This window comes from Gigantopelta aegis, chromosome 13 (assembly GCF_016097555.1).
Source record: "Gigantopelta aegis isolate Gae_Host chromosome 13, Gae_host_genome, whole genome shotgun sequence".
Taxonomy (NCBI): Eukaryota; Metazoa; Mollusca; class Gastropoda; order Neomphalida; family Peltospiridae; genus Gigantopelta; species Gigantopelta aegis.
In genome coordinates, this window is record NC_054711.1 from 17,697,001 (window position 1) to 17,711,682 (window position 14,682).

At 35.7% G+C, this 14,682-nt stretch overlaps 1 protein-coding gene across 1 annotated transcript in view; it reads right to left on the minus strand.

Annotated features, from left to right (window-relative positions):
• LOC121387550 (terminal uridylyltransferase 4-like) overlaps positions 1–14,682 on the minus strand; it is a 94,679-nt gene that overhangs the window by 16,932 nt on the left and 63,065 nt on the right. The window contains exons 14-17 of the mRNA XM_041518707.1: positions 11,823–11,991; positions 10,568–10,710; positions 4,780–4,927; positions 3,042–3,131 (exon numbers count right to left, since the gene is read on the minus strand). Of these exons, the coding sequence (XP_041374641.1) occupies positions 3,042–3,131; positions 4,780–4,927; positions 10,568–10,710; positions 11,823–11,991 (550 nt within the window). The remainder of the gene's footprint in view (positions 1–3,041; positions 3,132–4,779; positions 4,928–10,567; positions 10,711–11,822; positions 11,992–14,682) is intronic.

The following is a 14,682-nucleotide window of genomic DNA, read 5'->3' on the forward strand; positions in this document are numbered from 1 at the left end:
GGCATCAAAACAAAGTTGTAATACAGGTTTGAAAAGACAATAAAACAAAGTTGTAATACAGGTTTGAAAAGACAATAAAACAAAGTTGCAATAGAGGTTTGAAAAGACAATAAAACAAAGTTGCAATACAGGTTTGAAAAGACAATAAAACAAAGTTGCAATACAGGTTTGAAAAGACAATAAAACAAAGTTGCAATAGACGTTTGAAAAGACAATAAAACAAAGTTGTAATAGAGGTTTGAAAAGACAATAAAACAAAGTTGCGATAGAGATTTTAAAAGACAATAAAACAAAGTTGTAATGGAGGTTTGAAAAGACAATAAAACAAAGTTGTAATAGAGGTTTGAAGAGACAACAATATAAAGTTTTAATAGAGGTTTGAAAAGACAATAACACAAGTTTGTAACAGAGGTTTGAAGAGACAACAAAATAGTTTTAATAGATCGAGGTTATAAGAGACAACAAAATAAAGTTGCAATAGAGATTTGAAAAGACATTAAAACAAAGTTTTAAAGGTAGGGTCAACTCAAACAAGAGCTTTATGTGTTGGAAAGATGCATACCCGGACCACCAACACATATTGACATTTTAACAAATGAAAAACGCGTAATTTTAGAGTTAATAAAAAACAATGATTATTCCTGCTAACTGGGGGCAGCCATTTTGTTTCGTTTTCGTGACGACCGGTGGTACAGCTTTGGGCGAAGTGACAAACGCTCTAATTTACAACAAGGTGCTTCGCTTTCATCAACCTGACTTGTAAAACAACATAAATGACTTGACAGTATAATAAATTATTTAACTAAATATATTTCAATTTGCATCAATATAACGAAATGGAGTTACAGTATTTTTCTGGGGTTTTTTAAATCCAAAGAAAAAATGCATATTATTAGACCTATTGATAGGGTATGTTCCAGCAAAAACGACCACTCACGATACCCAAGTGATACTTTTCTTTTCTTTGGGACGATGTAATTGGTCAGTTTTGTGATTTTTAGATGGGAAGGTCTACTTAATCAAGGGTTTTACAGAATTACTTACTGTAATAAAGCAGGAAGGCTGATAAGTCCATTACGATTTGAGGGATATCCGTTCAGTTATCACACAATACCGTGATCTTAATAAAAGAGGCGCGTCTTTTTAGGGTGTCTAGACACAGTGTCTGGGGACCGTCTAAATATACACCTGCCAATCATGAACCACAGGTACAGGCCACGGAAAGAAAAGACCAATTAACCAAGAAAACACTCCGATTATTTCAGTACATGGATTAATTTATGTACACAAAATAATGCAGTTATTTCAACATTTTGACAATGTTGGTTTATTTTGTATTGAAATATAATATATAATTGTTGCTGGCTTACTGGGATGGATATTATTACAGAACATTGCGATGCATTTGCAATAATCAGGTATGTTTTGTTTCTTCAGTTCGAAGACTAATTCCTGACGTGACACGTTAGGTATTACGTAACCACCAGCTCGCCAGAGGGTGTATTCACTGGGATGGTACAAAATGGCTGTGCCCGTTATATATAATATTAATAGCCGTCACATTTAACCGTTTTATTAATTAACTATACGATTATACTTGTTGATATTAAGCAATAATGTGCATTATACAATGTATATCGTTGAATATGCATACCAGGCCAAATGCCTTAATTAATTGTCCCCTCCTTTAATAGAGGTTTGAAAAGACAATGAATCCAAGTTGCAATAGAGGTTTGAAGAGACAACAAAATAAAATTATAATAGAGGTTTGAAGAGACCAGAAAATAAAGTTTTAATAGAGGTTTGAAAAAAACAATAAAACAAAGTTTTAATAGAGGTTTGAAGAGACATTAAAATAAATGTTAATAAAAATTTGAAAGGACAATAAAAAAAAGTTTAATAGAGGTTTGACAAGACAACAAAACAAAGTTTAATGGAGGTTTGAAAAGATAACAAAACAATGTTTTAATAGAGGTTTGCCACTTGTTATATTTTTCTGGGTTTCATAGATTAGCAGAAAAATTATGTTCTGTTGTTTAATTTTCTATATATAGTGAGGTTGTAATGTTCACTCATGGGATATAAAGTGTGGGTTTGTTGCACTATGTACATGAAAGTCGTGTATAGGCCTATGGTTGTTACTTAAGGGGAGGGTTTTCAGGTAGTGGAGTTATATTCATTGAAAGAAAGAAAGAAAGAAATGTTTTATTTAACGACGCACTCAACACATTTTATTTACGGCTATATGGCTTCAGACATATGGTTACGGACCACACAGATTTTGAGAGGAAACCCGCTGTCACCACTACATGGACTACTCTTCCAATTAGCAGCAAGGGATCTTTTATTTGCGCTTCCCACAGGCAGGATAGCACAAACCATGGTCTTTGTTGAACCAGTTATGGATCACTGGTCGGTGCAAGTGGTTTACACCTACCCACTGAGCCTTGCGGAGCACTCACTCAGGGTTTGGAGTTGGTATCTGGATTAAAAATCCCATGTCTCCACTGGGATCCGAACCCAGTACCTACCAGCCTGTAGACCGATGGTCTACCACGACGCCGGTATTATATATTCATTGAAGTGTCTACTTGCAGTTTTATATCACACTCATTGCTTGTGTGTAAATGCTATATGTTTACAGATTTCACGAGATGAGATAAAAACCATATTCGACAAAAAACATTGTCTGTGTATTAAAGGCATATTGTCAGACCACTGACCTATTTAATGGTCTAACAAAGTATTACCTGAACAAAAATAAACTGATTTATCCCTAAATGTACTTTATTCAGCCATCTTCATAACCACCAAACTCCATTTATTAATGATATTTTGTGAAAATAATTGAATTACGGCAATGGTCCATAATTCAAAAACTAAAATTGCCGAGAGGGTTGACATGGATTTCACTCCATCATGGTTCAGATAAGGTGATGTGATAGCTAGATTTGGTTTCCAACAATTAATGTAATTTTTATTTATTATCCATTTTTAGAGAAATAAGGTTCTTAAATCTGTGACAGTATGCCTTTATTTACCATCAAATATTGTGTCATTAATCAACTCTTCGAGCTCAGCAACAATCCTTTCTCGTTCTTTTATTTCTTCATCTGTGAGACCAAAGTTGTCTGAAAAAGTGAAGGATGTTGGGGGGTTTTGTCACATGGGAAATGCTCATAATAATTGCTGGTGTTTATAAAAGATAATATATCTAAATGTATGAAAGCAGTTAATATAGAGTGGGAACAGTAACAGACCCAGACATCAATACACACATACAGGCACAAAGTCTTGGCCACACTCACCAGACCAAGGTTCAGCAGTTAATATAGAGTGGTAACAGTAACAGACCCAGACATCAATACACACATACAGACACCAAGTCTTGGCCACACCCACCAGACCAAGGTTCAGCAGTTAATATAGAGTGGTAACAGTAACAGACCCAGACATCAATACACACATACAGACTCGAAGTCTTGGCCACACTCACCAGACAAAGGTTCAGCAGTTAATATAGAGTGGTAACAGTAACAGACCCAGACATCAATACACACATACAGACACCAAGTCTTGGCCACACTCACCAGACCAAGGTTCAGCAGTTAATATAGAGTGGTAACAGTAACAGACCCAGACATCAATACACACATACAGACACCAAGTCTTGGCCACACCCACCAGACCAAGGTTCAGCAGTTAATATAGAGTGGTAACAGTAACAGACCCATACATCAATATACACATACAGACACGAAGTCTTGGCCACACTCACCAGACCAAGGTTCAGCAGTTAATACAGAGTGGTAACAGTAACAGACCCAGACATCAATACACACATACAGACACGAAGTCTTGGCCACACTCACCAGACCAAGGTTCAGCGTTATTGTGTTTTGGGCCCAAGTTGTAGTCAGTGGAAACACAGAAAAGAAATGTTTTATTTAACGATGCACTCAGCACATTTTATTTACGGTTATATGGTGTCAGACATATGGTTAAGTACCACACTCTTTTCGATTAGCAGCAAGGGATCTTTAATACGTGCCATCCCATTTTTTTTTCAATGGATGGTATGGCATTGGTGACCAGGTCATCACCTAGGAGCAACCAGTCAAATGTCTTTATGATTTTATCACACATCTGCATGTTAACACTATTTGTGTTATCAAAAATAACGAATGATGTTCTCACCAACAGGTGTGTAAGAAATATACAGAACTCACATACGTTGTTTTCATTTTTATTTATTGCATGAGTTTTATTTTGCTCAAGAATATATACCACGCGACCATGTAGTAGTCGAGTGGTATGTTCTTTCGCAAAATAAACAAGTGCAATAAATAGGAAGTAAAAACCATGTATGTGAAGTTCTGTATTTATTACATATACCTTCTTTTATGTTTTACAAAGAATGGTTTTTAATTTAATGTCATAAAAACACTTTGTTAAATCTATGATAATGATCAAAACTCCTTTCATATATTTACTTAACGTTAAGAATCTTACTCTGCGGCAGCCTTATGTAATGTTTCAAATATGATGTGACGTAATTTGTAAATTATATATATGACGCCAGTAAATAAAAGGTGCGAACTGTAATAAAAATTAAAAAGGGAATTCCCCATTTAAAAGTTCCAGTCCAGATCGCACATATGTGCGATACAATATGAATTTATCACACTGTTTCAAAATGTCTTTATCACCATAGTAAGATTGAACTAGTATGTAATAAAAAACATATTACAGTAGAATCAACAGAGTGTATACACTTACCTGTTGCCTGCTCCAAAGTTCTGCCTAGCTGATCATAAAAACATTTGTCCAGTGGTGGCAATGGCTTCAGTTCACGAATATTAAGATCAGGACATGTTGTTATGTGGTGACCTTGTATTTGACAGTGTTTACAGATAATGGATGGACCCTTCAAAAAATCAAGTTCAGGCACTTTTAGTTACCACAGACAAACTCCAGAAATCATCTAAATTACAATTAAAATGAAAAGAAAAAAGTTTGTCAACAGAGGAAACCTGCTACATTTCCTTAATGTAGCAAAAGATCTTTTATATGCACTTTCCCACAGACAGGAAAACACATACCACGGCCTTTGACCAATTGTGGTGCACTGGTTGAAACGAGAAAAAACTCAGTCAGTTGAACAGATCCACTGTGGTTCGATCCTGCAATGCAAGCACCTCAAGCGAGCACTCAACCAACTGAGCTAAATCCCGCCCTGAGTTTTCAATGAAAGTCCGACCCTAGTTTCAACCCACAAAAATGGACACTAAGTTTAGTTAAAACTCCAAGCATGTAACACATTTGAATATAAAGTTACAACAGAGTGAAACAAGTGGCTATGATGTTAAAACAAGAAAATATCCTCTAAAAATAGACTAGAACTCCCCTCCATAACAGTTACTTCTCAGAGGTACGTGCATTTTTAAAAATATCAAACATGCATTTCGAGGTATTAGAAACATCAGGATGACCCAAAAAACACATCGGTTGTACGGAAATGCATAATCTAAACAATAAATTACAGTGTTCTCGCTGGGTAAAAATTGAAGGAGGGCGGCCATGCGGCACCACACCATTAAAAAACCCCCACACAAAAACAAAAAACAAACAAACAAAAACAATAAACGAAAAAGAAAAAGAAAAAAGTGGGTGGGGGGATTTTGGTTACCATATTGTTGTGTGTTGGTTGACTTTGTGGAAAAACATACTTCTTATTTTGCCTACAAAAAAGTGCAAAAAAGTTTATACGAAATACAAGCAGACTCGTCTTTTAATTGAACCGAAGATGTTATCGGTCTGACATTCACGGGCAGTTCCGGTTTTGCTGAACCGATCAAAGTTTTAATATTATTATTTTTAATAAAGATTTCAAGATATACGAAAAACAATAAAGATGTTTGTAAAGTGATCCCCTAATGTCGGATACATGTTTTGCTATTTCCATCTTCATTGAATGAATCGATCGCTGTGATAAAATATTATTGCCAGCTGATAAAAAGTAGTTTCGTTTTTGTACAGACGGTGTATATATTATTTGGCACACAACATAAATTATTTTAATGATAAACACTACCACTTCAGTTGTTTTTAAAAGCGGTGATACCACCCCAAAATGAAAAGTTTTAAATATTTTATAAAGAACTGCTGAATAAACAGAATGACGGAAATGACAGAAAGTAAAAATCATCAGTTACAACCAATTATATCTCCAATTGAGGACAAAATATGAGACAATAGTTAGTGGAAACAAAAGAGAGAATGACCGTTCTGTCACGTGACAAATTTGGCACCAATGTTTTCATTGCTCAAAATAAAATATAACTTTTCTTGTTTGCATTAAACATACAAATGGATACAGGTATGGGACAAAATAGAGGCTGTTAAAAATACTGTTAAATTACGTTGTATGGTAACTGTCGTAAATGTTTCGTGAATTGCTTTTTCGTACACACCGCGGCTTGTTTCCTTTGATGTCCAGTGTGCAGACTGATCGTTGGTTTTTTTGTGTGGAAAAAAGTGCATTTGGAAATAGCGGACATAGGTGCAAATATAGTAGGGTGCTGGAAAATAAAGAGGGGCGCAGAAAAATAAAGGAGGGCGGAGAACGTAAAAGGAGGGTGGCAAAATGCAATAGCGGAGCGGGCCACCCTGCTTAAATGGAGCAGCGAGAACACTGATAAAATTAGCCCGAGTACTCTGTAAGAGAGCTATTGTCCGAACCAAATTGTTAACAACTACAAAAAATTATTCTCCTACCTTTAATTGCCGTTAGATTTCCTCCAAAGTTTGTCCAGACACAAATCGCAGAAAACCCACTACAAATATACAGATTGCACACAAGAGACTGCAACAATGTCGCCGATATTGTCTTTGCTGAGATTGCATAGGGAAAAATACATGCAGTTTTCTGCCGCCTGCCATGTTGCTTGTTTATGGAATACTCTTCAAGAGGGGTGAAAGCCTCCAAAGTATGTGACATAATTAATATGAAATCGATGATCTCTAGTGGTATCATTAAAATAATAATAATAATAATAATTAAAAAAATTAATAATATGACGTCGACATCATCACGTTTGCTTTTATATCATAACATGTTATGACGTTGTTAGATAAAGTCCTATTCTTTCACTCCTCTTGAAGAATATTCCATAAAAAGTCAAAATGGCAGCTGATACAAAATTACATGCTTTTTTTCCTATGCGCTCTCAGCGAAGTCGATATAGGTGACATGGTTATCATCTGGTATGTGGAATCTGTGTCATTGTAATGGTTTTTTCAAGATTTGTGTCTGGACAAACTTTGGAGGAAATCTAACGGTAATTAAAGGTAGGAGAGTAATTTTTCGTAGTTGTTAACAATTTGGTTCGGACAATAGACGGACATTTGGACATGAGAGCGTATTTATGTCCAAATGTCCGTCTAGCTCTCTTACAGTCAGAGTACTCTGGCTATGATAAAATATAAGTAATGTTTAATGTCAGTGAACATAAACATACGGCTCTATTATGCACTTTTTTGTTCTTGAATGCATAATAAACAAAATTACTTGTTTTATTGTTATTTCAATGGTGAAAACGTGTTGTTTTCAGACCTGTCAACCTTTAGTCAAGAGAAAGCAGATTTTTAAAATGCACACGATTTAACACAAAATCGCAAGTTTAAAAAAACTATTACAATAATTAAGTTATATGAACACAACACAATGTCATGTAGACTTGTCAACCTTGGCATTAAAAAAATAAAATAATTAAACTAGGTTAATTAAAACATTTTTATTAAATATTATATATATATATATATTTTTTAAAGTTTAAATATTATTATGATTTAAATATTTTTAAAAATAACTCTTTTATCCAAAAATGTTAAGAACATGAAGTTATGAACAAGAAATGTTCAATTAGTACATTTACGGTATTATACTTACAAGGTTACGTTGCATCATCGTCATTTGTGGTTTGTGATTAGCAGACCTAAGACAAATTTATATACATGTTTAAATCTTATAAATTAATATTCAGTTTTTACTAAAATGACAGGCCTCCCAGCCACTTGTACATATTAAAATATAGGAAATATAGGAATTTACATACCAAAATATAGGAGTTTTATAGGAATTTTGAGGTCAAATATAGGAGCTTTATAGGAAAATTTGGACCGATTATCACGATTATAAGCATTTTACACGGATTTCTAAAGACATTTACATTACTAATCAGGGTTAGATCTTCACCATTTTTTTCAGGGTGTTAACAGGACAACCTGGCTTTCATTTCAGATAGTCCCTTCAAGTTTCAGGTGGTCCATATTTTTTAACTATTTGTTTTATCTCGAACAATCTCTTATTCATTGTGATCCATATTAATAAACTGACTGTAGATATATGTAGAACTATTATAATTGTTTCAATCAAAACATTTATTTAATGTTAGATAATAGATTGAAACTCGAGATGAATAGTTGATTGTAACATGCAAGCAGTTTTGCGTTAAAATGGTGAGGGTGGGGTGGGGGGCAGAATGGCGTTTTTGTAACTCAGTGGAAATTAATATGCACCGTATCGATAATTTCCGTATCAGCATTTCTATCGGCACACCTTGCCTAAATTTAACTCTGATGACACGTGTACCGTTTTACGAAAACCTGCGACAACTGCCAATCGATATATTATTATTGTTTTGCTGAGAATGGTCAATTTCGTAGTTCTTTTATTCTGACGTGACGTTGGTAAATTAAACTATCATTCTATGAAAATGTGTGAGGAATCCAGCGGTTATGTTCCGAATTCAAGATGATTGTATTTTAGCAGAAAACAGCATTGACTACAAAATGTGCAACTCGCGCATGTTCATTTTAGACCGGATGCGGCAACAGTTCTGACCAAAATAATTTTTGTGTACTGTACATGAATGTGATATGATGGGGGTCCAGTAAAGCTATACTCAATATAACTGTTTTCTGAACAAGCCTCTGTTTCTGCTGTTTGAAATAGGTCAGGAGATCCACAAAACGTTACATCTGTGCTAAATAATTTTTTTAATTCCTGGTTGTCTGATGGACTACGTGTCTGCAGCTTCAGGTAGTCCTGTTAATTTCCTGGTAGTCTCAGACTACCGGACTACTGTTAAGATGAAACCCTGCTAATGGTATGTTCTTACCTTGCGTATGTACACAAGATACAATCTGCTACCTCAACAATTATATACCAAGGCTTGCCAACAGTCCATGCCCATATCCAGGATACTTTGAAAGTTGGTGCATCTTGTATCAGTAATACATCCTCACCTCATCAGGTGAGCAGTATCTTGATTGACAATTGATACAAATCTCCCACATTCAAAGTATCTTCTGAATGTCTGATAGGGTGGCTACCTTTCACTATGAATACTACTCAGTAACATATTTTATTCATCGGCATTTTGGCAAAGCAATTGAGTCAAATATAGGAAATCAATCTCAATATAGGAGTTTTATAGGATCCTATAAAAAATATAGGAAATCTAGGAGGTCTGGGAGGCCTGAAATGAGGAACAGTGGCGTGGTACTTATAATTTAAAATCATTATAACGCCAGATGTTTGTTTTTGATGGGCGCGAGCGCTATCACGCTCGTGAACCGCCGTCAACTCAATCTGACGGGCGCGAAATAACGCGCCCCTGAATTGAACAGATCACGCTTGTATTTTTTTTTTTTTTTTTTTAACTCTGCCATTTTAATTGTTTATTGAATCCAATCCACAATGCCACAAACCTTTCCATTCTGTTCACAAGGAACTTCCTAGAATACTTTTTATAAATTGAAACACTTTCTGTTTCACGATACTACCACGTGATTTAAAGCCAAGGACATTGATCTTGGTAGAGTCAGATTTCTAGTACATACAATCGGTTGACGGCCACTGGCCGGCCTGAACCAAACATACACCGATTTAATTTCAACTCAGTAATTCGAATTTACCATGTAAAGCATGTATATATTAAAATTAAATTTACATTAGGGTGGGTTTTTTTTTTTTTTTTTTTTTTTTTTTTTTTGAGGAATTGCTGTTTCGAGTTAGTAGTATAATAAATGACATGTTAACTAGGGCCTACAGTACACAGAAAATGAAAGTTTAGTTTTTTTTATCCCACTGCCCCCTTTTGTTTTACTCTTTTGAATTCCATCTCATTTCTTCCAGATCTGGCAACTCCTCCTATCTTTCAACTTCTTTCATTGTCCACCTCCACATCCCAGTCCTTGTCTCTCCAACAGCAACAGGTACTTGTCTCTTGTGACTATCCGTGCCACACACGTGTCATTCCCCATCAGCTTTTAGCAGTGGGCTTATAGTCTGACCACTTTGGTGAGTGTTCATTGGTTACTTCTGGCACTGTTAAGAGGCACTTGTAACCACCTACTATACTCCCCTACGACCGGCGGTCGTTAGTGCCATGGGTGAGACAAACTTTATTAGCGGCAGAGGACGAGAATGTCAGGTGGGTGCAGGGAAGTACACAAGAGTCTGCACCTGTGGAAGAAGTCTAACTGTTGTTTAATAGCTCACCTTGCCATCTGTCAAAGTTTCCTCTGTAAATTCATAACACAAGTCATCGTGTGGTGGAGAGCCAAAGTATAGATAAGCTCTTCGTAATGCCTCTTCAAGTCTGTGGACACTAACTGAGCAAACATTCTGCTGGATAGATGGATCTATAATCGTACAATACATACTGAGAGAATTTCAGTCAATATTAGCATAAACATAAATGTTTTTGTACTGTACACAGATGTAATAAGGGATGGAATGTCATGAAGGTGAGACTGAATGTCGGAAGTGTGAGACTGAATGTCGGTAGTGTGAGGTTGAATGTCAGTAGTGTGAGGATGAATGTCGGTAGTGTGAGATTGAATGTCAGGAATGTGAGATTGAATGTCAGTATTGTGAGAATGAATGTCAGTAATGTGAGACTGAATGTCAGTAATGTGAGATTGAATGTCAGTAATGTGAGACTGAATTGAGGTTAACTTTCTGACATTATAGATGACGATTTTGGTTTGCAATATATGTTAGGACATCACTGTTATCTGCAATTAAGAATCCAAAATTAGGGCGGTTAACCTAAGTAGGTTACTTATAATAACCAGGTCAAACAAAAAAAACCCAACTTTGTCTATTTGTGTAAAATAATAGTTTATTTACTGAACGGACAAGAGACAATGAATACATCATATGCAATGACGTGGAACAGAAAATGTAAACCCTCATTGGTTTAATGTCATAATGCTAGGGTGTAATGACAGAAATCTGAAGTGCTCTCAATGGTGTTAGTGATGTAGGGCATAAAATCTTGCGATGGGTCCACAATGAATTATGAACATATACAGTCCACTGTGCAGACAAAATAAACAGTGAGCTAGCCAATATGTTGGAAGATCTACAAGGATACATATTTTTGCAAATTGTTTTGTGATTTCAAATTAGTTTCTGTAATGACAGGCCATGAATTTGGTAAAAACAAGAGCAAGAAAATTTGGTCTTGACTGATGGAGATTAAAAAAAAAGAAAAACAGTTTGGGTTTTTTGCGGGGGGGGGGTTCTATGATTAATACCTGAACACCTACCTTCTGTGATTAAATACCTGAACACATATCTTATATGATTAATACCTGCACACCTACATTCTGTGATTAAGTACCTGCACACCTACCTTCTGTGATGAAGTACCTGCACACCTACCTTCTGTGATTAACACCTGCACACCTACATTCTGTGATTAAGTAACTGCACATCTACATTCTGTGATTAATACCTGCACACCTACCTTCTATGATCAAGTGTTGGTATTTTTGGCTTTTTGATCTTTTTATCATACAGTGTGGTCTGATGGAGATCACCTCTTCTTCCATGTCAAACTCACTGATGTAGAAGTTGATAAGACCGAGCCACAACTTCCCCAAACTCTGCATGTTTTGAGGCATCCAATATTTACTCTGTGAAAGAAAGATTTTGTTTTAAACTACAACTCAGCACATTTTATACAAGTCACCACAGCCACTACAGCCATGCCAGACAATGACAAAAGTGCGATCAAAGTCAATAGCTCTGACATATTATAAGTTAACCTGAAACCGATAACTCTGTAACATATAGATTTCTTAAATAGTTTGTTTTGTTTAAAGACACCACTTGAGCTAGAGAATTATTCCAGGTCATCATCTCGATATGTGTGTGTGTCTCTCTCTCTCTGTGTGTGTGTGTGTGTCTCTCTATGTGTCTCTCTCTCTATCTGTGTGTGTGTGTCTGTCTGTCTGTCTCTCTGTCTATGTGTGTGTGTCTCTCTGTGTGTGTATGTCTCTCTGTGTGTGTATGTGTCTCTCTCTGTGTGTCTCTCTGTATGTGTGTGTCTCTGTGGGCGTGTGTTTATCTCTGTGTGGTGTGTGTCTGTGTGTCTCTCTGTATGTATCTGTGTGTCTCTCTGTATGTGTGTGTCTCTGTGTGCGTGTGTTTATCTCTGTGTGGTGTGTGTCTGTGTGTCTGTGTGCGTGTGTCTGTGTATCTATCTCTGTGTGGTGGGTGTCTGTGTGGTGTATGTCTGTGTGTGTGTGTGTGTGTATGTATCTGTATGTCTCTCTGTGCGTGTGTTTATCTCTGTGTGGTGTGTGTCTGTGTGTGTCTCTGTCTGTCTGTGTGTGTGTGTGTGTGTGTGTGTGTGTTGTGTGTGTGTGTACCTGTGTGTACTGATTCTAAAAATGTTTTATTGATGAGTAAACCCTTATAAAGCATTCTATACATAAACAGACATTTGTGAATTTAAAAAGATAAAAACAAAATCTCATTTCGATCCAAATAAGTGTACTGCAATCGCTGTGCTAACAGTCAATCAAATGCTTTCAACTTATCCGAAAATTTACAAACATAGCAGAGATTTGAAAAACTCACTCGGAACACCTCACCCAAAGTCATGCTGCTTACGAAAAATCGACTATTGGGCCATAGTTTCTATAATTTTTTGTATGATTCACATATCGCAGGGGGGGGGGGGGGGGGGGGGGGGGGGGGGGGGGGGGGAGAGAGACAGAAAGAAAAATAACAAATGTTTGTTCTAACTGATTATGAGATGTAAAAGTGTGTCGTATTTCAACAGGCTATTATATTTTATTTACTCTTGTTTTCCCCTGAATTTTTTTAGGTTTGTACGATTGACATATACAACTTTATTGACAGCAACTTGGATTTCTTCTTCAACGTTTCTCATTTTATTTCAATGCTTTAAAGCTACTCCACCAAAAATAAAGCATGGTATACACGAACAGATCATTCAAGCAATCATGTAAGAACACTGAAATGTGGCGAAAAAAGGCATTTAGGGTAGGGTCAAACTTGGGTAATTTTCAAAACTTTCCCCCCAGGGGATATTCCTTATAGTAGAGCAGCTGAGACCGATATGTTCATCTGAGTCTGTAGATTATGAAAACCAATGAAGACATTGCGGCAATTTAGTGTGGGCTGAGATATTGACCTTTATTTGGGGGTATCCCCTCCTGAAATTTTGGGGAAAATGAAATCTCGTGCAATCAACATAAACAGTCACAGTAACCTTATTATTTGATTTAAATAGCTGAAATTGTATGATGTTATAAGTTATGTACCATTAAATGTTACTGGGAAGCTTAATTGAAAAACTTTAGTATAACAAGAGTTATTGCCCTTGCTAAAGTTCAATTTTATAATTTTAAGTGTTCAAACGCATACTGGCTTTGGTTTGGACATACTCAAAATCTAATGCTCATATTGAGTTTTAAATCATATTTATATTGACAAGAAACATTTTTCTTAATAGAAATGTTAATAAAATACATTAAATATGAAGTTTTCAGGTGAAAAAAAGTTTGGAAAAAGACAGTTTTTTTTTTTTTTTTTTAAATTCTAAGTTCAACAAATTCCCATCATACTTTATAAAAAATAGCTGAAATTTGATGGTGTTGTTACTCATGTCTTACTATATATAAAAATGCTACTCTTATATTAAATTATTTATAAAAACAAGTGTTACTTCCCTTGTTAATGTCAATTTATGATCAAGCAGGAATTTTAGCTTAGAATAATGTAGCAGGTTAAACTAAGATTTTGTTGGGCTATTTATATGTTATTCTAGTGGAAGAATAGATGCTATTTGTCTAAATAATTGCTATAACAAAAAACAACATGTTAAGAGTGATTTCCCCTTATGTGAATTTGAATATGGATGCCGAGTTTACCCTTGGGTGTGAATCAAAATGCTTAAAAACGGACAGGTTTGATGTAACACTATGCATATTTTGCAAGCTTCTTTTCAAGAAGTTGACCTCTGCAATAACACCCAATATTAACAGAATAAACACTTTATTTGATGCTTGTAGGCAGAGGTAAAATGAAGTTCAACATACACAAGTCAAATACATATCCAGCATATAGTTGAAAAACTGCCCGTAGGTATTGGTGCAACCGGTTCAAATGAAGAAGCGATACATAAGTCTTGGCTAACATGTCATTCGATTGGGAGTACATGATTTAAGTGGGAAAAAACCTGCTTTTTGTGTGGAAAGGGTTGTTTTGACAAGAAAAAATCTGAATGGTCACTTGTTGCATCTTCTGTGGACACAGGCAATGAATCCATGTACAATAAGATTTTGAAAGCAGCA